The 26,514-nt window shown below is 38.3% G+C and overlaps 1 protein-coding gene across 1 annotated transcript; it reads left to right on the forward strand.

The window, feature by feature from the left end:
* Positions 1-59: 59 nt before the first annotated feature.
* CIRSR (corepressor of RBPJ and splicing regulator) lies at positions 60-25,147 on the forward strand. Its single transcript, XM_076342589.1, has 10 exons — positions 60-207; positions 1,058-1,152; positions 1,701-1,774; positions 2,958-2,971; positions 3,069-3,124; positions 3,481-3,529; positions 3,737-3,854; positions 19,573-19,679; positions 21,144-21,229; positions 23,579-25,147. The coding sequence occupies exons 1-10, from the start codon at positions 136-138 to the stop codon at positions 24,297-24,299; spliced, it is 1,392 nt and encodes a 463-aa protein (XP_076198704.1). The 5' UTR covers positions 60-135; the 3' UTR covers positions 24,300-25,147.
* The last annotated feature ends 1,367 nt before the right edge of the window (positions 25,148-26,514 follow it).

A 26,514-nucleotide genomic window follows, 5' to 3' on the forward strand; every position in this document is an offset into this window, starting at 1 on the left:
GCGGGGCGGGGCGGGGTTGCGCAGCGGCGGCGCCGCGCCCCGCAGGAAGGCCCGCCCGTCGAACCGGAAGGCCTGGCGGAGGCAGCCGGCTGAGGGCCCGTGCCGGGAGCCGATGTCTCCCTCCCCACCGCCGCTATGGGGAAGTCGTTCGCCAACTTCATGTGCAAGAAGGATTTTCACCCCGCCTCCAAGTCCAACATCAAAAAGGTGAGGGGGGCCGGGCCGGGGGGAGGCAGCGGCGGCGGGGGGAGCCGTTGCGGTCCTTGCCGGGCGGCTGATGTGGGGTGAGGCGCCGCGGCGCCTCGGCGGGCTGTCAGGCCGTGTCCGCCGCGCACCGGGGGAGCCCGGGGGTCTGGGAGGGGGCCGGGCGGGTGACGGGCTCCCGGCACCGCAGCGGCATGAGTAGGGCATGTCGGCCCTCCCGTGGTGGGACCGGGGTTGGGGCGAGGAAGAGGCAGGAAAAAAAGTTAAGAAATGCTTGAAGCTTCAGGTTTACTTGCTCACAGGTGTGTATAACGATCGCCTTTTCCTGGCTCCAGCTTTTCAACAGCTGGTTGCCTGGATAAATAGTGTTTATTTGACACTCTCCAGGAAAACCCCCATCTGTCCCGGCGTGCCCATGTTTTCCCAGTATTCATACCTGCCTTGACCTGCTTCCAGGTCTTTCTTTCCCAGAACCGTACCATTCCAGGAGCTCCCGAGAGAACCTGGGATTTGGGGTCTGGTGAGACTTAGGTGAGGAAGTGTCGCTACAGGGAAGACGGTGGCACACCCAGGGTGTTTTCTGAGCCTGCTTTTCCCTTTGCATTACTAAACGTTCCCATGTTTTTTCCGTTCTTAAACGTTGTTTGGAGTTGTAGCCTATCAAAAATGCTGTTTGTGTGAAGTTCATTTGTTGAAATGCTGGGTGACAATAATTTATTTGATGTGATTAGAATGGGAATTTTCCCTGGTTAAATATTTTCAGTGGACTAAGCCAGTTAAGCATTTACACATTAATATGTTTTGTGGTAGGTTTTGTATTTGTTTAAAGTAGAAACTTACTTGTTTTAACTAGGTATGGATGGCGGAACAGAAAATATCATATGATAAGAAGAAACAAGAAGAATTAATGCAACAGTATCTTAAAGAACAGGAATCCTATGATAATAGGTGAGAATTGGCATAAGATCACATACTTCTTCCTGCTGTCTCTTGTTTTCATGGCGGTGAAGGACATCACATTGTGAGTTACTTGAAATACTGGCTCCTACTGACCTTAGTAGTAGGAGAGGACAGTGACTCATAAATTGATGTCTGATTAAGCAGAGGTCACAGTAACTTCTTTCAAATGGCTTGTGTGTATCATGTAATTAATTTCAAAATATGTTACGTTGCATAGAACAGCAGGTAACCTTGTATAGCAACACATTCGGATCACACAGAAATCTGTCCTCCATGATTCTGTGGACACAGAGTTATGTTTCAGTTGTGACTGAAATGTGTGATTTTTTTGGTACACAATGGAGCACCCAAAAGTATTGACTGGTCTCTCAGGTTTTATGATATTCAACTTCTGGTACTCAAATTAACATGAATAAAATGCCAGTTATTATCACAATTTCCTGCTGCACATTTCTTCTTTTTTTTTTTTTTTAAATAAGTAATACCAAAGTATATGTTTTGTGTGTAACACCCCAAACTCTGTCCTTTTTATTTAGATTGCTTATGGGTGATGAGCGTGTGAAGAACGGTCTTAATTTCATGTATGAGGCCCCACCTGGAGCAAAGAAAGGTATTCTGGTTTCCTGATCGTGAGTAGACAGTACTGCAAAGCTAAAAACCCTCTGAAGAAATAAGCATAGTGTCTTTTATTTTAAAATAAAGTGTTCATAGTGAGGTAATGCTAGAAGGTATGACTTTTAGTTCTTCCTGTGCAAATATGCAGAGATATATAGTATGTAATAATTTTGATCTCACAATAATTTAATTTCTTTCAAACTGAGAATAGTTGGGGTTGTTTTTTTAAGCAACAGTTCAGTGTGAAGGGAAAAACAAATAAAATATCTTTCCTGGCAACAGCAGAAATTCTGTCCTTGACCAAAAGTGTTTCTTTAGCCAACTATAAAGCCATTGGGTGAGGACGACTAGACCTTACCAAGGCAATGACTCAGACAACACAAACCTGTATTCTGGCCTACTATCCTTTTTAGAAATAGCAAGGTCACTTTTGCTTGAAGTTCTGCCCATAATTCAGCTTGATGCATGTCAAGCATAGGAGATACCAAAGCAAGAAGTTAACTGGTGGAAGTTTTATGAATGATAAATACTGAGAATCTGTAGTCAAAAGTGCTGGCTGACCTGACTCTGAGGGGTCTGACTATGACTGTATTTAGTAGATTCATAAATGGAAGTTACTAAGTACCTGGTGGATACTCATATCAGTCACTTAATTTTAGCAAAATCTGAATGTAAGTGCAGAAGTAAGAAAACGTGTTCCCTTTAAAATGCATCTTTCCCATTTGCACGAAAACGCTTGAAAATGCTTGGATGGGCTCATTCTTGTAGAGCAAATTTTGCAATTATTTAATTTTAAAAGCTCTTAAAGTAATCCCTTAAACTTAGAGCAAATGCAATTTTAAACCAGTGATTTTTGCTAAAGAATCTTTTTTTTTAAGATTTTAAAATTAAGTATTGTTGCTACTTTTGAAAAAAAAGTTTAAAGTTTTCTGTATTTGTGTATCAAATCAATATAGTTTTAAAAGATGATTCTGGTTTTACAGGATTTGTAACCATATACTAGAGGCTGATTATCTGTAAGTGCGCTCTGTTTAAATAAAGTTACTTTCTGAGTATTTGCACTATTGTATTAGTATAAACCATAAAATGTTTTGTTTCCAGCTTAGACACCAGCTGCATTTTACATGTATAATTAATGTCTCATTTCTTTTCTTTCCATGATTTCTGGAAATTCAAAGAGGAAACTAAAGAGGTATTTTATTACATCATTTTTTTATGTTTTCTTCCTACTTACTTAAAATGTGTTAAAAAAAAAAAATTTCAAACTTAACATATTTTCTGTTTTATAGCAAGAAGGAGAGACTGAATACAAATTTGAATGGCAAAAAGTCGCCCCTCGAGAAAAGTAAGATGTCTGGATTTTATCTGAATAATTTTTTTTTCTTCTTACTTACCTTTCATATTCTTCCCCCCCTCCCCCGCCTTTTATTTTTGAGCAGGTCACTTGTGTAATCCTGTCATGTCCTAGCAGTTAATTAGTAAAACCTGTAAACCTGGAACTATTTCCTTGATCAGTTTAGGTTTTGTTTGAATTTTACATCCATATTTGAAAACACATTAAAACTAACGTTTACCGGAAGTATATCTCTGAAATGGATGCTCACTTAATAATAAAACGTAGTTTTGTATATGATGGTTTTAAAAAAAAAAAAAAAAAAAAGGCGAATTGAGTATTTGTTTTCTTTTGTGTTTGTGTAACAGATATGCTAAGGATGACATGAATATCAGAGATCAGCCATTTGGTATCCAGGCAAGTTACATAAATTTCACTCTGTGGATGTCTTGGGTATATTTCAAATATTATCTAACTGCAGAACATTCACATGGACTCTCTTAATTTTATCATCTGTTTCTCAGTGAGTTTAAAAGCTTCTCTTATGCCTAATAACATAAACATTTCTGTAAATGTTAAACTGTATTGTTAACTAAATTATGTCAATTTTTTTTTTCCTTTTAGGTGCGGAATGTGAGGTGTATTAAATGCCACAAGTGGGGTCATGTAAACACCGATCGAGAATGTCCCTTATTTGGCCTTTCTGGAATTAATGCGAGTTCAGTCTCCAGTGATGGTTCAGGTAGGCAGTGAATGTCTCTTAAAGGTGCTGGTTAGAAATTTTGGGGGAGCTCATCACATTTAATTTTGGAAGGTTTAAGTTTATCATATTTCAAAGAGTTGCTGAAATGGGGAAAACGCTTCTTTATTCCAAATGTTGGATCCACAATTTCAAGTTAATTATTTCAAATGACAGGGACGTAATTTTCTAATTAGTAACACATTTTAAAAAGATTCCGTAATGACTGTTGCTTTGATTCTATCTGTGGCAAAAATTCAGAAGCTGCAATGAGATTGTTTATATCAGAATGACAATATTTGTGTCACCAAAAAAAAATTAATGTAATGGATTGTCAGAGACTGTCCCAGTTCAGATTCAGGCAAACAGCTTGGAAAAGCTGGAATACATTAGTGTATCTTTGTTAATCACTTGGAAAAAAGGAGAGGTTTGGGTTTTTTGTGTACATAATCGTGCTTCTATAGGTGGACAAGCACTTGAAACCTAGATTTCCAAATGCCTGGTTTTCTTTCAGGTGGCTTCTTGTTGCTTCCTGAACTACATCTTTTTCCTCTATTAGCTTTCCCGTTACTTGAAGTCACACAGCATTTAGTATTAGATGAGGTTTAAAGAAGTGGATAAAAACATTCAAATTGAATAATTTTTTGCCAACAATACTGTGTTTTCTGTAAGTTGACCCAAGTTTGTAACACTTAAGATTCTTAAAATTGTGGAATGTTAAACACCTGGTAACACGGGTGAGTCTTCAGACTTGCTGTACTGTGCTTTAAGATCATGTGCCGTGTAGGGTATTCAATTTTGAAGGGATACCATTACAATTGCACACTTCATAACATCTGGTTTTCTTCTGTCTTTCCTCAGGTTATCTATTTTATGTAGTAGCTCTTAGTTTTATTACATATTACACTACAATCTTGCTTTTCAGAATTAGATCACTTAGATATGTCATTTCTTTGAGATGAGGCCTGGAAGACTTAAGTTAAAGGAAATAGTGCCTCTTACATTCCTCTTTTAGGCACTGTCTGATGATTATACCATTGTATTAGCCATCCTGTAGTCGACATTCTCAGCCTTTCTATTCAGTAGGTTGTAACATTAAATCATTTTCTTGCCTCATTCTTACCTTAGAAGAAATTGTGCTTGGAGCGTTTGGTAGAATTATATTGCGCAGCTCTTAGATGTCAGATATGCTTTTGTGCTGCAGAACTCACTCCGCGCGCGCCCTCCCCCCCCCCCCCATTCAAATGGTGTGGGTAAATTTTAGGAGTGTTTATCTGGGAAAGTGGAAAGTATTTGTACATGCTTGCACAAACTTGAAAATGGACTCCTTATTCTTCATGACAGGGTAATATGGACACTTTGCAGTGTCCATATAAGACTAACTGCTTGTTTCAAACCTAAATGAACTGTCTAGGTGTAGGCAACGTTTGACTGCTGTGGGTGTTTCCTAGTCAGAGAGATGTTCTCCGGGTAGCTTTCCAAACTGTCTTTCTAAGCCTAAAGAGAGGGATTTAGCACATGTGGTGAATTTTGCATGAAGGAAAGTGCTGTAAAACTATTTAGATGTTCTCAGACTGTGCCAATGCCCTCTCATTTTCAACTCTGGAACTTAGAAGACAGTGTGCTATGCTGAGCATAGACTTTTTTATAGGCTGAGGAAGGATTTCAGGGAGTAGGGGTGGGCGACAGATCAGGGTTTGTATATATAATTTGTAAGACACGGTTCTTGGATTTGAATAGTCAGCTGTAATGATACTGCTACTTTCTTTCTTTCAGGGAAACTATATGTAAAAACACTGTAGGTAAAGTTTAAAACAATTTTAAGTTCTTGATTTAATAGCACATACAAGGCTTATATGAAGTGGTAATATCATTAATTAGATCATCAGATAAAAGGTTGTCTGCTTTTTCTAACCTCAGGAATACAATCCTTTCATCAACTTTTCTAAAACTTCATCTGATTTAATAACAAGCTAAATTATGCTCCTTTGACGGCTTCTGGAAATTCTGTGTGTGTAAATGAAGCACTACAGTTAAGTGAGAACACAAGTCATTGAATTCACTGATTCTCTTAAGACTCATAGTTCATCCACGTGGCGTGTTAAAGCTTACGTCACACATTTAAAAAAACAAAACAAAACTGATATGTTTTAACTAAACCCTGATACCAGTCCTGTGTTGTCTGGGATAGGAGTAAGTAATTATCTTTGCATTGCTGAGAGTTCTACTCAGTTGTTACAGTGCTGCAGATCTACAGTTAGCACTGTAAAATTAACCTACGCTGAGGGTAAAACAGTGTTTTTGCATTTCCTAACAAGACACTGCAACATTAAAAAGACAAATTGTATCATGTTCTGATCAACAGCCCCCGGCAATATAATCTTGTCTTGACCATTTCTCTTTATTGCTTTTTGTTTCCTTTCATTACTTCTACTTAATGCTTTGTTACTAGCCCTAATGGTGAATTGGTATCCACCTCTAAGAACCTTCTTCTGTTCCTCTATACAACACATCACCTCAAGCTCTGCTTCTTCCTGCTTCTCTTTATCAGTAATTGCATGCACTCCTAAGCTGCTTTTATGCCTCTAGACTAAATTTCTAATTATTTTCTGATTATTTTATAGTACTGCAAAAATGTACGTTGCCACCCTGTTCTTATTTAGGTTGGCTAGAACTGCAGAAAATACTGCTTTGTAAGGGACAGAGACTTTTTATGATATCATCTTTTTATGAACTTTCTGTGTTTCATGGACTGATGATTAGGTTTAAAAAAACAAAACAAAACAAAAGCACTTGAATTGCTTCCCACCCACCCCCACACACCCCCTGCCATGTGTCACAAATAAGTGTCTCCTCTTGCTTAGAAAACTGGTAAAAAACATGCAAATAGTCCAGAGTTTTCATTTTTTGTGATTGTCAGCACCAAAAAAAAAAAAGTACAAAACCACTTGGCTTCTAAGGTCTGAACTCCAAAGAACAATTTTCAGAAGCTGTCTGTTCATTTCTAGAATGTAGAAGAAAATATGCACCTCTGAAGAGAACAATGAATAGGGATTTCAAGGATAGGGAGTGATTGCTTATAGTATACAGCAAGTCTGGAATGTGTATTTAATTTATTTGACTGGCGTTTTTTTAACAGCTAAATGTGTAAAAAACATGTTTCCAGCTAGCTCTCAAGAAAGAGTTGAAAAATGTTGGGGTAAATTATTAGAGCAAATAATACTTTTGAAGGTCAGGAAGTAATTCCATATGTAGAAAGTCATCTTTGAAAGCTTGTTCCTAGCTTGTGTGTCAGGAAATTGAAATACAAATATGGTCTCGTAAATGAAAGGGTACATCTAAGAAATACAGATATAATAAGGAATAAAGGTGAAACCAGAATAAAATTTTAGTACAATAGTCAATATACCAGGACGCCAATTAGTTTATGAAATTAATTGTATTAGAAGGACCAAATTTAGGCTATAAATCATTGAAACTTTTTTTTTAAAAGAGCAAATCTTTGGAATTTTTTGATAAAGTCTTTGAAAAGAGCTGTATTGATTTGAAGTGATTTACTTGGTAACACTTTATTTCCTCTGATTTATACTAAAATAAACTTTCGTGCAAACTGAATTGAATAATTTTTTTCTAGGCAGTGCGTGGCAGTCACACTACCTAAATTTAGGTTAGGATTCTTCAAACTTTGAAAAAACTGTGCCTTGTTAGAGCACACCATGCATCAGCACAGTGTTGGAAGACGCTAGTCCGTGTACTGCAAAGCATCCTGGCTGGTAATGAATCTCTAAGCAATCAGTGCTTGGGAACCCTCAGCCTCATGGTTCTGAATCTGATATTCTAAGGACATTGGCATCACTAATTTCTGCAGAAGTAGCTTTTAAGAAATGGTCTGCCTTCCCTGTAGGAGACTTTTAACAGGCCTTGTTCTTCTGAACCTTGTTGTTCTTTTGCTTTAGAGAAGCCCACTTAACGCACAGGAAAATAGATGTCTTTTTGTTCACTGCTGTCTTCATACGTTTACTCAATGTGTTTCCATCTACAGAACAGTAATGGTAGAAACTTCAGATGCTCTGCTGTAAAGAAGGACTGAAACATCTCATACGTACAAGTTTAGGAACCACAGAAGTTTATTATATACTAATTAGACTCATGACTGAATTCCATCACGTAATAACTTTGAAGTCTTTAAAAATCTCTAGTTTAGAAGGGTAACTGCTCTCAGGAACATTACTGAACCGTTAATTAACCTGGAAAGGAAACAGGGTTGTTTAGCCCGGGTAGGCAGCTCGGCCCCACACAGCCGCTCACTCACTCCCCCCTGGTGGGATGGGGGAGAGAATCAGAAGGGTGAAAGTGAGAAAACTCATGGGTTGAGATAAAGACAGTTTAACAGGTAAAGTAAAAGCCACGCACACAAGCAAAGCAGAACAAGGAATTCATTCACTCCTTCCCATCGGCAGGCAGGTGTTCAGCCATCTCCAGGAAAGCAGGGCTCCATCATGCGTAATGGTTACTGGGGAAGACAAAACATCATCACTCTGAATGTCCTCCCCTTCCCTCTTCTTTCCCCAGCTTTATACGCTGAGCGTGATGTCATCTGGTGTGGAATATCCCTTTGGTCAGTTGGGGTCAGCTGCCCCGGCTGTGTCCCCTCCCAGCTTCTTGTGCCCCCCCAGCCTGCTCGCTGGTGGGGTGGGGTGAGAGGCAGAAAAGGCTTTGACTCTGTGTAAGCACTGCTCAGCAGTAACTAAAACATCCCTGTGTTATCAACACTGTTTTGGTCACAAACCCAAAACATAGCCCCGTACAAGCTGCTATGAAGAAAATTAACTCTATCCCAGCCAAAACCAGTACAAACAGTGGTATCCACAGTATTGCTAACAAATCTTTATGCATATATGAAGGATTGGCACTTACCTAGTTGGAGGGACATTTTCATCTTTCTCTTTGGTCAAAAGCAAAAGCTTTTGACAGAAAATGAGGGTAAAAAAATTGTTTTATTAGGATAACCAAATTATTGAGTTAAAAACAGCAAGACCGGCTGTCCTTCCTTCCCTTTCTTCCTCCAAAAACTGGGCTTTCAAAGGTCTTAGTTGAATGGTGACTTCAATTTAATAAAAGCCTAGGGGGTAATGTATATTTTTTTTTAAATGCCCAAATCAGTGAGTTTCAGTAGGATGTAGAGTCCTTATTTGAATGCAAAAAAGTTTAAGTAATGGAGAAGCTGAATTCAAGAGCACTTGATACAAGTTCATTTTGTGTTTTGTTCTAATTTTTCCTGCTTCAGAAAGAGAGCAAACCAAAATGTCTTATTTGGACTCAGACTATTTTTTCATCCTCGGAGGAAATGTTTGAGTTAAAATGAATGAAAATGAAACTCCTATGTCTGACTTAGTTGCATTATCTAAAGTTCCTGCTCTGTTTCTCTGTGAGGAAAAAGAAGACTTATTGATTGCCTACGTACATTTTTTTTTTCACATCACAAAATAACCACCAATATAGGCTTTTTCTTTCCCATAAATTCTATAAGCTGTGATTCTCTTATTTCAGCAGAAGGATACTTGTCTTTGAATCTTATGTGAAGACTGCATTGTAATCTTCCTCTTTGCACATAAACTGATTGGCAATTGCTGTTTTGGATTCAGTGTTGAATATCTTGTATGCAAAGACCAGTCATGGACTTCAGTTTACTCCGGTGGAACCGCTGCGAGGAGAAAGCATGTCTGTGGTACAGAACTGTGTTCTGTGAGAAAAGACTGCAGTCTTTCAAGATCTGACATGCACTGCAGCGCTCTAGCAAACAAAAATAATTGCAGCCGGTACCTTAGCTTAGGCATGGTGGCTTGGTTATTTTGCTTTTGGGACCATTGTACTAATCTAGCTGGTAATTCATACAAAAAAATAATAATCTTACCATTAAAAAAGTGCCTATTGAATCATATCTCACCAGTGAATAGAGATTATTTTTGCAATAAGGCAATTTCAGTGGACGTGGTTATCATGGGATAATCACACCCCTGGGGTACAGCCTTGTCTGTAATCTCCCAGGAGTGTAATTATTTCATGATAACTGCAACCCCTGGTGTTGCATTATTTCCATTATGAAATTCTTAGTTTTAGACATAAAGTAACTTACTTTGATCACTGGAAACTGCAAAGTAGTGTTAGAATGTTCCAGCTGTGAGGCTTACAGAGACCAACTTATAAGATTTACTTCTTCTTTACAAAGCTAAATTAGGCAATCAAAATGCTTCTTCGGGCTAAACTGATTTACAGGGTTTTTTACTGATAAAATCCTAACTTTCAAAGTTCAGACAAGATAAAAATATCAGTTGTGGTTCTGACTTTATGTGCCACTCTGTATATATGCATGTATAAAATCTGTAATATATACCAGAAAAAAACCCCAGGTCACTAGCATCTAAAAGTTGGCCTATTTTTACACTCCTTTTTTTATCATTAACCAGCAACATCTGTTGATTTTTGTGCTTTTTTTGTGAAGCCTGAAAAGCCTTTGACTTTACTAGAATATTTCTGTGCAAAATGTTTTTAAGTAATACTATTACTTCACTTCAAAATTGCCTGCAACTTTCTTGGTCAGGTAAAGTGAGGACAAACTAAACACCTCTCTTCCCCCCCCCCCCCCCCCCCCCCCCCCGCCCCGGCAAGCAATCCATCTTATTCAATGAGGGTTGGGGAGGGGATTGCTAAAAAGCTATGAAAGCTTAAATGCTTACAACTTTTATCATGTTTTTAAAACGAATAACCTGCTAGGACTCTATTACTCTCTTATGAAGAAAGGTATTACAATCTTGAGAAATAAGGCTAGTGTCTCAAATGGGGAGGTAATCTTATGAATGGTGTAGTTAGAAGAAGTGGGATGCTAAGATTAAGAAAGGTTCTTATGCTCTTGGCCTATGAAACCTAAGCCTGGAGAGTGCTGGGCATCCTTCTCTGCTGTGGACTACTTTGAATGTTTTACAGCCGGCTGGCTCCAATGTGATCTGTCCAGTTAAATTACTGAGAAGAAAGAGTGCGCTGTAAAGTGATAAGCATGTTGTGGAAAATTCAGGCAAATAATGGTAAAAATGTAATGGAGCAACATGTATATGTATCTAGTGTCTTACGGTCTTCGAAGATAAAGAAACTCTAGGTATGTCTATGCAAAGGAAGCCTTCTGAAGACTCACTATCAGCTCCTAGAGTTTGTGCCCTCTCTTTTCATCGCCTGAGTGCCCGTAAACTAATTGTGGTTGTGGTTTCCATCAGTCTGTCATTTAGTGTGTTCAACTGATCTTTAGCTTTTGGGTGAAATTCCTTTCCATAGTAATCATTGAAATTATCAGTCACATGGAGACAGCAAAAAAGGAAATCTATGTTATATTATGTCTATATCTCACTGCATTTTTTCAGTGACAAATACAGTACTTCTTTGTTTCCCAACAGATAAAAATCTGCATTGGATCAGGAATGCAGGAACTGATTTAAGTGTTCTCTTGAATCTATAATAACAAAGAAAATATTTTGTATAAATGAGAGTATTTGTATAAATGGTCATCTGTAGAAATATACAGTGTATGAAACCTTCCTTTATGATCTGCAGCTGAGACCTTTGATTGTGAACAGTGGGAACCTTAACTAAATCTTCACATAGTTTAAGAACTGTCACATTTTAGAATAATCCTCCATTTATGTTTCAGAAGCCGCTGTATTTGGTGTGAATGCATAAAATACAGATTTCTATTAGAAGTCTTGTGCTTGGCATGTAAGCAATAAATATGGATTCCTATAGCAGTTTGATAATATTAAATTGTTTTTACTACTCAAAAAAAGTAAAAAGGAAACTCAGGATTCTCTGAAATACCCTATGACAAAAACATGGCAAGTTATACTAAAATTCTGTGCTAAAGTGTTAAATTCAGTTAAACTGCAGACCCTCTGAAGAAGAGCTAATTAAAAGCCAGAGGTTTTTTTATTCATTGATTTCTCTCAATGCCAACTGCAGCAGTTGCTTTGAAGTGTAAATACGGTCTGAATGCAGTCATCTCTGAAATAGATGAAAAAGTTATTAGTAAAAAATGATCAATCCTGAATTAGTGGAAGCAGCATAAATTTGCTATGTTCTTCATGACCAGGATCATGATCACATAATTTTGATAATAGCTCTTTGTCCTTGGATAAATAAGTGTCTACCCTTATCTCTGTCACAACAGCAATAAAAGTTCACAGATGATACAGTGTGATTAGGCTCAGTCTGTAATTTTTTTCCATTTTTGTTCAATTTCCTTTTAAGCTATATGAAAAAAAGACGTCTGAAACTCTGTGGAGACCACAGAAAAAGTATATGTATGTATGGATGGAACTGTCTGTGCTAATTTTAAAGTTAGTTTCTCTTTTAAAGCAAAACCTAAAAAGCTTTGTATCATGTTACGCCTTTGCTACCACCCAGAGAAGGCAGCATTCTGAATTCAGAGTATATTCATCCTTCATGTGATTGTGTGCTAAACTAAAACCCACCAGCAGAATGGTTTTCTAAAACCTAGTTAATGTGAAAGAGCTGTTTGCTAACTCCCTGGAGTATTTATTTATTTATTTTTCAACAGCAGAGCATAGCTTTAGTATCACTGTTAGGTAGAAAATCAAATTTCAATTTGGAAGAGTTACGGCCTCGTGTTGTCCAAGATGCATATAAGAAAGAATGAAGACAACATGCTTTAGGCCTACTTTGTTAACAAAAATTATGTAGTAATAAAGGATAAGCCTTGAACCTATCTTGTCCTTGTGTCCTGGTTTCAGCTGGGATAGAGTTAATTTTCGTCCTAATGGTTGGCATAGTGCTGTGTTTTGGATTTAGCATGAGAATAGTGTTGATGATACACTCATGTTTTAGTTGTTGCTGAGCAGTGCTTACACTAAATCAAGGACTTTTCAGCTCCCCATGCTCTACCGACTGAGAAGGCTGGAGGTGCACAAGAAGCTGGGAGGGGGCACAGCCAGGACAGCTGACCCAAACTGGCCAAAGGGACATTCCACACCATGTGACATCATGCTCAGTACATAAACTGGGGGGAGTCAGCCGGGGCGCAGTGATCGCTGCTTGGGGACTGGCTGGGCATCAGTCGGCAGGTGGTGAGCGGTTGCATCACTTGTTTTTCCTGGGTTTTGTTCTTCTCTCTCTGTTGTTTTCCTTTTCATTACATCATCATCATCATCGTTATTCTTTTTTTTTTTTTTCCCAATTATTAAACTGTTCTTATCTGGAGCCACGAGTTTTCTTACTTTTGCCCTTCCGATTCTTTCCCCCATCCCACCGGGGGGGGAGTGTGAGCGAGCAGCTGTGTGGTGCTCGGTTGCCAACTGAGGTTAAACCATGACACCTTGATTCATAAATTAATTTTTAAACATGGTAGAGTGGAGTATACTGAGTGTGATGTATACTGACAAATTGATAGCAGATATGCCAGTGTGCTTTGTTTACATTTATGTTCATGTAAATTATCTCTCTATTACCAAGTCAGGAGAAGTCTGATGGTATGATGATGGTGATATTTTTAGATTAAAATGATCACATCTGTAACCTAAAAGATGTCCCACACCAGAACACATTCTCAGGAAGGGCAAGCTCTAGAAAAGCCCTATTCTAAATGTTCTGTTTTGATGATACACAAAATGAGCATTAGTTAAAATAAAGGTAAAAAAGTTGTAATTAAAATGACACCATGAAGAATCTACTGTCTTTTTCAGTAACTTTTATATTGAGTAGTCTATTTCATTTCATAACAATACATAACTGCAGCCACTATCTAAGTACAACTGGTTACTGTAATTTCCCCTGCCACAGGTGGGAATAGTGGTTACGCTATTACTGCTTCTTATCTCTTTGCTTTCCGTATGTATTCCACAATGAAAATCCATTTAAAACTAGTTGACTGCAAAGAATAATTCAGTTTGCTCGTCTGCACTGGTGACAGTAGTGAAAGCTTTTATCAATAAATTGAGCAGATACTGTCAAGACTATGCATCATGAGTAGATAGAAGTAAAACTGCTATTTTTGGTGGTACTGGCAATCATAACATTATGGTCTGTCCTTACTGCCACTGAAACTTGCAGAAAAAGTGGTATTTAATCACAGTTGTTATGAAAAGAGGTTTTAGCATACTGTTCTCTAATATTGAATAATTTGAAAAATGTGCTTTAGACATTTTAATAGAGGCCTGCTAGATGGTGTGTTACAGCTAGCGTTGTTCTCCTAAGAGGAGTCCTGCGCCCATCCCTCTTAGAGGAAACATTCTGGCAACAACAGTGTGTTACATACACTCTGTATTTGTAGCTTCAAGAGAAGTACAGACAGAATCGAAAATTAATTGCAGCTATAGGTTTCTCTTGTTTCTGGGATGGGAGTGGGGGTAGTAATGTAGGGTGGGAGACCTTGCTGTAAGCTAGGCATTTAAGTAATTGAAATCCAGAATTATATTCCCCCCTCGATTGTTTAATAGAAGCAGAACTGATTCTGTTAAATTGATCTCAGTTAAGTGTGGTAAGAAATTGGAGTGTTCTTTGTTATAAAAAAAAGCAAATTTACAATATGTTGTAGAAATCCTAGTATGATATCATTCTGCAATCCAGTGTAATTGATGCTCATATACGCTTCAGAAAAAAAAATCTATTTACAGCTCTGCTGTTTATTTAGTTGTACGAATATTGTAAAGATGCACCAACAGCTGTCAAGCTAAGGTTGCACTCAGGTTGTGCTTTGTGAAGCTAAAATCCTTCTTTTCACACTTCATTGAATGGTTTGAGTTTCCAGATTTTGTGCCCCAATTCTTTGAGTCAACTGAGCTATCTGGATTTTTTTCCTTAAATAGTACCTTAAACAGAAGATAACAGAGAGAATTAATGCAGCAAGAACTTCTGTGGGAAGTAAGAAGCAGGCAGAAACTGTAGCCTATTTGCTTGACAACACTGTTTCTTGAGAATTATAAAGGCCCTGAAAAAATATTTTAAAAATCCTTTGGTGGGTCTTTAACTATGGAGCCTCTTTTGTGTAAGCTCTTAATATAATTTTAAGTACCTGTAGCTGTAGAAGACTTAACAAGTTGTCAGTTGTCTTAATGCATAAAAATAAGTATGATATCAGCATGCAATTAATTCTACTGTATGATAAAAAGCTTTTCCGAGACTATGAATTAATTTTAAAGCAGATAAATGTTTTAGTTTTAAACAAGTGTCATCGGGAAAAGTTTTAAAGGTTTTTTTCTTTTCTTTTTTTCCCTATCAAAATGTAAATTCCAGAAAATAAGTTTGACAGTCATATTCAAAAATAGCAAGGTACTGTATTTGACTTGTTTCAGAAAGAATAAGAAACAGATGATGAAACGTTGTAACTTTGAACTTATTTTTAGTTTGCTGATGGAAGAATGCTGAGAGACTAGTTGTCAGAAGTCATAGCAATCAGCTATTTTTACAGGATTCCTATATCTAACGTTCTGTCAACTCATGGCATAGTGTCATCTCTAGATGTTTTCACCTGCATGAGACCACGCAGGTAGCTTCTTCACAGACTGTCTCACAAGTCCATAAGGAATGCATATATGAGGACATCAGTTTTCATAGTACACAAAGTCTTTTTCTATGCCTGACGTAGGCGTGATTTTTTGCAAGTTGATGGGTGCTGTTCAAGAATACTTAGCTAACATCAGTTCCCAAGATTTTAGCCAACTAAGAGCCTCTCAGCTCAATCTTACCATCTGTTTTACAGTTTATGACTTAATTGGCACTTAACCAGATGAAGATATATGGCCATCAGTACTTAGTACTGTTTTGTCTGGAGATCTTGGAGGATGATGACGTAAGTGTAGTCATAAGCCAAAGACAGGCTGAAAAGATTTACCTCTTTGGCTTACCAGGCAAACCAAATTTGATCACGCTGGGCATAGTCGCGTCTCCAACAAGCAGGACTCCATGATCAATTCACACCAAACGAAGAGGCCCTCTACCAGCCAGTACACTGGTGGCTCCAAGATTTAAGCTTTAGCTCCTAAATAAGGAAGCCAAGGACACTTCTGAGAAGTCGAGTTTTTCAAACCTCAGTGAGGTTCAGTGTTTGGGGTTTCTTTCACAGTTTTTGTCTCCCTCGTTTGGATTAGCCAGGAGAAATCCCCTACTTAATTTTATACTGTGGAAATGGGAATGCGATTGTTTGCTCACACATTTAGGCATCTACATCTTTTAAGACTCTGTGAAGAAGCAGCCCAAAAAGAAGTGTGTTACAAGCCTCAATGCTGTCACATAAAATAGCTGTGCCCAGGAATCCTGGAAGACCTCAAAATGTCACTGATATTTCAAAGAAAATCAGACCTGCTTACCAGAATCTTAAAAGTATAAATCAAAAGCAGTCTGTTGAGGCACGAATGGGAAAAGAAAGCCACCAAGCATTTGGTTCCAAGCAAAGGAGTTTAATTATGAGAATAAAAATTTTCTTGATTCTTGTTGTTGTGTTGCAGAAAGTAGATAGTAATAAAGGTTTGCTATTAAGCTGTGTAGCCATTGTCAAATATAATATCTTAATTGAAGTTCTCAGCCTGGACTTGTCACCAGATAGAAAACAGTCTCTTTAGAGTTCCCAGGTCAGATATTGTTTTCTCCCTACTGTGGTCTAGCATTGCTACCTGAACAAAGTTAGCAAGCGGTCTTGCTGCATCGGGCAGCAGCAGTTCAGTGGCATCAGCTGTTCAGAAAAAAAGTGTAAGCAGGTTCACCTGTGTTGTTCTCTCAAAAACATTAATGTTTTTTAAACTGCAAAGATCACATGCTGCAAGAGAGTCCTCTGTAATCAACCATAGTGGACAGTGTGCTTGTGTCGTGCCTGCCTGGGGTCTGCACACAGAAGGGTTGTGAAGTAGGACTGTTGTTTTGACTCTACTTTCATTTATGGGGTTGGTTTATTTTCTGAATCTCATTTCCTAGTGTTTTCTAAAACCTTTAATTACAGTAAAAATAATGTACGCAATAAAGCTTCGTGGAGATTCTCGCATCTCCTCACAAGCTAGGCTGAACCTAAATTACTGTTTCCCTCACCACAATTAAAGGGAGACCAAATCAGAAATTCTTTATTTCATAAACCACTCTCAAGGTTCTGTAGGTGCATTTGATGTAACCTGTATACATCCACAAAACAGGAATAACGGTGATTTGTTAACTGTCCTTGTCATGGTAATACCACGTTGCAACTAAAATATTGTAGATGGAGCTATGAATGTCTCCTTGATGTCATTAATAAACAAGGAAACGGAAACCATATAAATGTGTTTTTAGCCTGGCTTGCTTTCCTTCTAATCTTACCTGTGTTTTTATTTTTTAAACCTAATGCTGATTTCACCTCTAAAAAACATATGGAAGCTAACTCAAAAGTTTGCATGTGTTTGCGTGTTGGATCCCAGCTTGAGCAGCCACTCTGACAGGCCTCTTGTTCGCTTGTATTGATCTGTGCATTACAGCACAACTGACATCCACTGGGCGCAAATGCACAAAAATCAGTAGTATTGTGCATTCATTATAAGCTTTTTATGTAAAAGAGGAAATTATTTTGCTGAGCTCTTTCCAGTGGTATGCACAAAGAATGCCTGAAAGGTTTGTTTCTAGAAAATAATTTTGAACTGTGCTTTTGAAGACCGATAGGCCTTCATGCCTCTCTGGTCTCGATTCTGCCCGTAGTCCTCGTATGGAACCACAAAGTTAGGGCTTCTGTCTTAGTTCTTTTGCAAATCCTGTATAGAATTGGACAAGTTGTATCCTCTATTTATCTAATCATGCTAATGAGAATAATTAGGTATCCAATACACATCAAAATGTGTACAATGCTGAGACACTGCAGGGAATATCTGGCAAATTAGTTAGGTTACTTTGTTAGGCAGTGGTTCTTACTGCCTTTGAATAACAGGGGGATTCCAGGCTTCAGTCTGGTCAAATGTTTTCGTTTCTTTGGTTTGGTGAAGTCTTCTGTCATGACTCTACACTTTGTCTCCATTCAGCTTCCTCATACAGCGCTTGGTTTTGGTTTAGTATTTGACTGAATTGTGTGGCTGGTTTATGTAGCTTTTTCAAATCAAGACATCAGCTGGTACCGAATTCTGTTGTTAGGTTTCTGTCTAATGCTGGTTTCGGTTCCAGCCAGAGTAGATTTGGGCAAGCAGAGCAAGGTTTTAAATTTGAAATAAGCAAAAATGTAGACACTGGGGCCCATATACATTTATTAACTATCAGTGAGCTTATAATTACACTGTAACACCTAAAAAGAAAAAACGCTTTTGGTAAAATGGGGGGGGGGGGGGGGGCATAACCCCCTACTTAATAAAAATGTAAACTCCAGGAAAGGCAAGAGAAAGTATCTCATTAGAAAATTATTTTGCCTGGCAAAATAAGGAACTTGTGAAAAGAAAGTCAGTAATGCAAGGGCTTCTTAAACCATTTTCAAAGTTTTTTCTTCTTCCTTCCTGCTTTACACATAGGCCTGTTTGTTTCTGTAAGCAGTGCATTATACAGGAAAACCAAGAAAAAGTTGAAGTTGACATTTTTTTGAGAAAGTGCTATTTTACTTTCCATATATTTTCCATAGTAAAAATTTCCCTTTACTTTCCATACTTTTCTGTGTTAAAAATGTGAGTTTTGTCCATCTCCACAACTGAGAAACTCTTAAAACCACAAAGCAGGATCAGTGTGTTTCGTAAGACTAGTTAATCTTATAATTTACAGTTAGTTTACTGAAGTAATAGTAATCGTGTGCTCCATGCTCTATTTTACATTCCTTCTAATTTAGATTTACCTTATACAGTAGTGCTAATTCATTGACAGTAAGGTTAGTGAATGAACTGGTAAGGAAATTTACTGAAAGTGACCTAATAAAAGAGTGTGTGTTTAGGGTGAAGAAAAAGTACCTAATCAGACAAGTACACGAGGTTTTGATGATCACAGGTATTCAATTAAAGCAAGAGAGTGAATTACAGGGTTTATAAATATGCGGTCAACTCTGAATGATACAAAATACATCCTGTATTTTGCTCCTTGTTAGATGTTTGCAAAGAAAGATAACGTGCCTAATCCCAAACACCTACTCTAATGCAATATATAGTGTATTTTTTAAGCTGATAAAACAGAAATCTCTGAGGAGATAACAGCCTAGAGACCCGGCATATTTGGGGGTCCCTAGAATAAGTAAGGACATAGATAATTTTTTCATGTATTTATTTATTTTCCATATGTATACTGAGTTTCTAATAATGGTTATGTTCTACGTTTAAGTTCAAAAATCTGTGTCGTTATGAAAAATGCCTTATTAGTGACAATTTAGAACAGTGTTTTGCCATTGTTTTAGGGGAGAGGAGGCACCTAAAATTCTTATTTAATGTGCTTTCTTTAGGTTTCCTGTGCTTTTTTACTATAATAAAAATATATTACTAGACTTACCTAAATATATTGTTTTCAACATGATGAAGTTACATAAGAGAATCCCCTCGTACTTAAAGAAAAATGCAATTATTTGCTATTCTGAATCTCCAGACTGCTGTTTTAGAAAATCATATCTGATTATTTGCTCAGCAGAAGATTATTGAGTTGATTTAGCTGTGATTTTCCTTAACAAAGCTTCAACTGAATTCCTACTGTGGAGTCCAAAAAAGGTAGAGAGATATAAATGATACATTCAAACTGTGATTTTTGTGAACAGGGCCATCAATGCACCCCTCGGAGCTAATAGCGGAGATGAGAAACAGTGGGTTTGCACTGAAACAAAATGTACTGGGGAGAAACTTGACCACAAATGATCCATCGCAGGTAATGATCTTTTTACCAGTAAGCTGAAAATGTCTGTAAATCTAAATGTGATTGCTTGTGAATTGCTACTTAATGTTTTCAAATATGCATATCCATAGGAAAGCTGAATAGCTGTATCAGTAGAAAAATGTCCAAAAACTTACTGTTTTCCAGCTTTTTTTTAGTCAGAATGGTGAATAATAAATTACTTCTTTTAAAACCATATATAATAAATTAAATCCCTCCTCTGGGTGACTAGAAATCGAATTTTTCATAAAGGGGATGGTTAGGGGTTTTGCCACACACTTCTGATGCGATGCTAGCCTTTGGATGCAGTTTGAGAAAGTATGCACAAATAATTACTATATTATGTATGCTATATCTGAAGATTTTTTTACTTGATTGACTATTGTTACATTTGTTATTTCTGGGAGTGAAAACGTTTAGTTGTCTTTACTTAAACTGCACAGGGTACATTTCTAATTGAGGTGCTTCAATAAAAATGTAAAGTGAAAAATTCATGTGCGCTCCTTGAGTGAGCCACCATGAAATAACCTTTGTTCATATGGCAGGATAGTCAAACCACTAGTAAAGAGGGGACGACGGCCCTCAGCTGGTCTGGAAATCTTGAGTAAATCAACAATTCATTGTGTCTCCACAGGCGGGTGTACCTTTGCATTTAAAAAAGCTATGTACCCCAGAAAAATGTAGCATAGGGCACTGTTAAATGAATCACAGTGATATCAGTATGTTTGGTTTATGTTAGGTGTGGTGGGGTTTTTTTGGAAGAGCTTTTTAATCTTTTTGTCTTCTTTCCCCTCCTGAGTGTGGCTAAAATTAAAAACATCATGATGGAGAACTGTAGTGTACCAGATGCACATAATTTGAAGAATTCAGGGTCTTCAAAGTAGCTATTGCTGATTGCGTTACTGTATGTAGATTATATGATTACAGTATTTTGCATTGCTAGAATACTTTATGAACATTTAAAGACTAATAACACAACAGTAAGGTAGATGTGTTAATACCCATTTTCCTAATGACTAAACCGAGACAGAAAAGTAATTTGCTTAAATTACTCTGGGTTTGAGCAGGACTAGCATCTTACCTATTCATCCAAGCATGGTAACAATGGAGTGACTTATCCTGGGGAATCATGTGGGCTCCGAAATTGGCTCATTTTTATTAACTATTTCAGAAATGTTTCTTTCCCTAGCAGTGATTTTTTCATGTGTTACTAATAACTCCTGTTGTATAACCCTCACATTATAACACCTACTCAGGTTTGAGACAGAATGTGGGAGGTTTTTTCGCTTTGTAGCGAGTATGCTGCTCTTTCCAAAGAGTCTTAAGCTGATTTAGTAATACAAACATATTTGTGCCTGTGCAAAAATAAGGTAGATAGAGGCATCGCTTTTAATACAGAAATCTGAATGAAGAGATTATTTTTATATAAGAACTTAATGTCTTACCACATTTTCCTAGGAATTTGTGGCAAGTGAAGGAGATGATGATCCAGAAGTTGAATTTTTAAAATCACTGTCAACCAAACAAAAACAGAAACTTCTAAGGTAAGTGTGGTACCTAGTGGAGGGGATCTGTATCGCCAGTAGTTCTGACTCCATGATTATCCCTGTAACTCTTCTATGCCATTGAATAATTTAGCACCATCAGTACAGAAGAAATCAGCTTAGTTTAACATACACTTGACCACAAATGGCATTACGCAGCATGGTTTTTTAATCTGGTAGTTTTGTTTTAATCTGGCTGTTCTAATCTAGTTGTGATACCTTTGCACTGTGGCTCATTTCCAATTTAACTGGGATACTGAAATAATAATAATTGGCTGACTGAAGATGCTGTTAGTTGCTATTTTAAAATATTATTTTGCACTCCATTGTTTACAGTATCTTCTTCCAGGATTAAAAATTCTGTGTTCTTGTTTACTGGTTTACAACTTGGCAAAGTTTGTTATCTTCTCCTGTGCGGCTAAACTGAACCTGACATTGCACCTCAGGGCCAAGGTTACCCTAGCTCCACACTGCTCTCAGATCAGGGGTTATAGTTTGCTGCTGCAGTGTCGTGGTTTAACCCCAGCCGGCAACTAAGCCCCACACAGCCGCTCGCTCACTCCCCCCCTGGTGGGATGGGGGAGAGAATCGGAAGAGTAAAAGTGAGAAAACTCGTGGGTTGAGATAAAGACAGTTTAACAGGTAAAGTAAAAGCCACGCACACAAGCAAAGCAAAACAAGGAATTCTTTCACTCCTTCCCATCGGCAGGCAGGTGTTCAGCCATCTCCAGGAAAGCAGGGCTCCATCACGAGTAATGGTTACTGGGGAAGACAAAACATCATCACTCTGAACATCCCCCCCTTCCCTCTTCTTTCCCCAGCTTTATATGCTGAGCATGACATCATATGGTGTGGAATATCCCTTTGGTCAGTTGGGGTCAGCTGTCCCAGCTGTGTCCCCTCCCAGCTTCTTGTGCACCCCCAGCCTGCTCGGTGGTGGGGTGGGGTGAGAGGCAGAAAAGGCCTTGACTCTGTGTCAGCACTGCTCAGCAGTAACTAAAACATCCCTGTGTTATCAACAGTGTTTTCAGCACAAATCCAAAACATAGCCCCATACAAGCTACTGTGAAGAAAATTAACTCTGCCCCAGCCAGAACCAGCCCAGCAGCCAAGCCAGCAGAGGGAGATCCCCATGGTTTTGTAGTTCTAATAAAAAGTTAATAAGCTTTTCATTCTTTGCTTCTGTCCTACTGATTTTGTATGCCAGGTGACTTACATTTTTTTCTCTGTTAATTTGGAACATTATCTTGAAATTACCTGAAAATGTGGAAAATTAAAAATTATTAACTATTGCCTGGTAGATCCCATACAGATATCACTAGTTAAAACGGCCTTTGAGGTTAAAAGACATTCTGTATACGGGGAGTGGGAGGAGGGGAGAAAGGTGAATGGCTAAGCAGGTACATGAGTAGGTAGGTACATATGGTGTTCGCATATAAAATAAATCATTTTCTGAAAATAGTTGGCATATTTTACATTCCTTTTAAGTAAGGAATGTGTATGTAGTTTGAGTAATTTAAAACGGTATTTTGTTTGAACTTCTGCTGGCCCAACACAATGAAATTATAATACTTTATATTTTGAAAGTTGAAGTTCAGTAAATATTTGGGTCCTTTAGATTTTACTAGTCTGAAGGGATTTTTTTTTTTTTAATACACTGAAAGTAGTTTAACTGTTCAGTCACTAATTTTTTGAGAATAAACACAGAAAGCAAAATAAAAACTAGGTGAAAGCAGTCAAATAGCAGTGAATGCGTGTGCATAATGGATGATGGAATATTGTACTTCTGGCTAGAAAATGCAAATTTCTAGTTGTGACAGAAGAGGTTATTGAAAAGATCAGTATTATTTGCCTGGAGAACTCAGAGGCGTAGGCTTTAGAGTCTCAGTTTCCATCATTAATAGAAAGTGAATGCTAATTGCATTTTTTCATTTTCAAAATCTCTTATAAAAATGCACAAACAAAAGCAGCAATGATTTTCTGAAGTCTCCAGAGCAGGCTGAAAAGGGAAAAAAGCACTACTGAATGTATTTATTCCTAGTTACAAGGCCAAAATTGACATATCTTACTTATTTTTTTTTAAATTAAAGAATTAAAAAAACATATTCTTCCTGTTTTGAGGGAGCAGCTGTGGATTACAGGAGGATTCTTGCTATGGTTAACGTCAGGTTAGAAGTTTAAAAATAATACTTTGCTGAAAGAGGAGAGGAATTCAACATGTTTTTGTGGAAAATAGTGTATTTAGTGTGTAGGTCATCAGAAGTAGTGACCTTTAAAAGACAATGGCTTTGTAATTTAGAATATCCTAACAAGTCTGATTGCACTACTCTTCTATTTTGAAAATGAAAGGAAGTTGGATCGTCTGGAGAAGAAAAAGAAAAAGAAAGACAGAAAGAAGAAAAAGCAGCAAAAGAAAAAAAGCAAAAGTAAACACAAGAAACATAAGGCGAGATCCTCTTCCTCATCCTCCAGTGAGACTTCAGGAAGCAGCAGTGATAGCGAGACTGACAGCAGAGAGAAAGCCGCACAAAAGAAGATGTATTCTAAGAAAAGAAAAAAAGACAAGTTTTCAGAGGCGAGCAGCAGCAGCGATTCAGAAGGCAAGGCAAAGACGAGGAAGGAAAAACTTTATGAAGATCTCTCCAGTAGTCACAGTAACAAGGACAAAGATAGGGAGAAGTACAGACTTTTAAAGCAAGATAATTCTGCGGAGAACAACAAATGGAGCCCCTGTGAGGGGGAAAGAAAGTCCAAAAGCAGATACCATAGCACCAACAGGAGAGAGACTGAAAGAAAGGAGAGGGACGGTAGAAGCCAAAGCATGGATGAGGGGAGCAGGAGAAGCCCTTGCACAAGTCACAGCAGTTCCAGGCAAAGGCAAATACGAAAAAGTCCAAGTCAAAGCCCTGGTGAAGCGTGGCACAGGAAAAATGGAACCAGAAGCCCCAGCACAGATGTGCACAGAGAGAAGAAAAAATGTAGAGCGAGCTATGGGGACAAGTGCACTAAAGTGGAACACAGAGAAAGGAACAGACGCAGCAGAAGCAGAGAGAGGAAAAGAAATAGGTAGTGTAGGGGACAGGTGCAAACAAGAACATCTCCATTTTTTGATGAATACCTTTAACAAGGGCTCAATTATGTATTGCTGTTCATTTTCCAACCTCTGTAACTAGCATTTCCTACATAAAGCCAACAGCATCATTTCTATAATGTTAGAATATTTGTAAATTAGGTATAAATGTTATGGTATTTTTCTTACTGTATAAACATGCTTGTTGGCAAATACCTCTTGTATACATGCAGTAATTCGTAGACCTAATTTTAGGGTTTTAAAATATTTCAGAGCATTCTTTGTTTTGTCAGTGATTATTTCTGTTTAGATGCAATTGTGAGGGGAAGCAGAGAGTAATTTGGGAAGAGTCCTGGGATGTGTTAAATGATAACAAATGTTTGAGACAGTTCTGGATAAAATCACTGCTTCAGATATCAAAACATTGTATTGTAGAGGGTGGGGTTTTTTTTCATCCTGAAGCATTTTTCCTAAAGTTCCCTGTAAGAGACCAATTTCATGAGTTAAAACAACAGAGAGACATAGCTCACATAAGCGTGTGGCCAACATTTTTTGACCTCCTGCAGTGTACAACTTGGTCAGGGCTATCTAAACATCTTGAACCCCTGTTGGTATGTGTCAGTACAATGTCAAGTTATTGTTCAATAATCTCTCAAGACATGAAAAGAATATTTACTGCCTCAACTGTTTCAGGTATTTCATTGTTTGTGGTAGAAAGTTAATGTAAATAGTCATCCTTTTGTTTTCATGAAACAAACTTTTTTTTTAATGATTGTTGGTCATTTTCTGCACATGTTATAAAGATGCACTTAATAATAAAATACCTTATTCTTTAAAAACAGTAAGAATTGCCTTCTCCAGAGTTCTGAATCAGTCCAAATGCACAAGGCAACACTTCACAAGGTTTTTACTGCAAAGGAAATGCTTCTCTGCCATTTCAGGGTGGCAGATGAAGTACATTATTAGTGGACAGGTGAAAAGGCATCACCGTACTCAGTATTCCAGCAAGCAACTTTCTTCCTCTCCTCACTCGCAGGACAAATGGGGCTTTCTTGTATTACTAGTCCACTTCTACTTCTTAAAACGGTCACTCAGAAGTTTTTCAATATCACACAGAGTATAATAGATGGTGGAAGTGACCTGGCTTATCTTTTAAGCGCATGTGGATGAGTTTGAAAGGGTGAGCCATTAAGGGATATCATCTTCTCTTAAATGCGGTTGCATTAGGTTGCTCCCAGCGTTCTTGCTGAAGTAGCTGGGAGTTAAAGGGCGCGCACAATTCAGTGGGGTCAGGCCCTATATTAATGTCCGTGTGGAAGCTCTGATTTAGAAAGAACAGGAGGAGACTGCCAAAACACCTGTACGACCAATCTAAACAAAACCTCTTGTGAAGAATTTATTATCCCTCTGCGTAAGAGGACTGACAGAGTATGTGAGAGGGGAAAAGGCTTATTCTGGTAGGACATTATCATGTTAAGTGCAGCATGAAAGATACGAGGAATAACCGACAAGTACTGGAAGGTGCCTCTACTCCAAAGAAAGGTCTCTTGCTTACGGGTCTGTCTGATTGTTGTGTGTGTGGCACAGGAATCTGCCCACCAGTGTCTTGCCAACTGCAATGCAACTGACTTCTACCTGAAGAAGGAAGGACAGCTCGACATCTACAGTTCTAGGTGTTTCTGTGGGCTCTGCATTTTATTCGTTTGCATGTAGTTAAACTGTATGCTGCGTACATCTTGCCTTTTCGCATAGGAAAAGACTGGCAAATGGCATGGGTTATTGTGACAGATGGCCATTGTGAATGAAAACTAAACCAGAAGAATAATGACATTTTGGATGCATCTCTCTGTTGAAGAGCTTTGAAACAAAACACTCATCCTTGCGACACCTTTCCTGCTTTCAGTGCAGCCCTGACAGCCTCGGGGAAGGTCGGTGCAGCTTTGGAGGAAGAGGCTCACTGCTCTCAGTTCTTTCCTTAGGCCAGTTTGTTCCACCTTACCGGTACGCGGAGCGACCCTTAGCGTCTGGCTGTGGAAGGGATGGGCCTCCTTCACCACCCTTGGGCCTGACGGCGTTGCGCCGGGAAAAGGCGGTGGGTTCAAAACCCGATTAGAAGGAGAAGGGCGAGGGCCGCTGGGGCGATGTTTCCGCGGCTTTCCCCGCACAAGCCGCGGGACCCCGGTGAGAGCCCTCACGGCGTCACCTGCAGAGCAGC

Source organism: Aptenodytes patagonicus, chromosome 6 (genome assembly GCF_965638725.1).
Source record: "Aptenodytes patagonicus chromosome 6, bAptPat1.pri.cur, whole genome shotgun sequence".
Lineage (NCBI taxonomy): Eukaryota > Metazoa > Chordata > Aves > Sphenisciformes > Spheniscidae > Aptenodytes > Aptenodytes patagonicus.

Coding starts and splice junctions, on each gene's coding strand:
- CIRSR (XM_076342589.1), top strand. CDS start 136: ATGGGGAAGTCGTTCGCCAACTTCATGTGCAAGAAGGATTTTCACCCC. Junction 208..1,057: donor CCAAGTCCAACATCAAAAAG/GTGAGGGGGGCC, acceptor TGTTTTAACTAG/GTATGGATGGCGGAACAGAA. Junction 3,530..3,736: donor ATCAGCCATTTGGTATCCAG/GCAAGTTACATA, acceptor TTTTCCTTTTAG/GTGCGGAATGTGAGGTGTAT.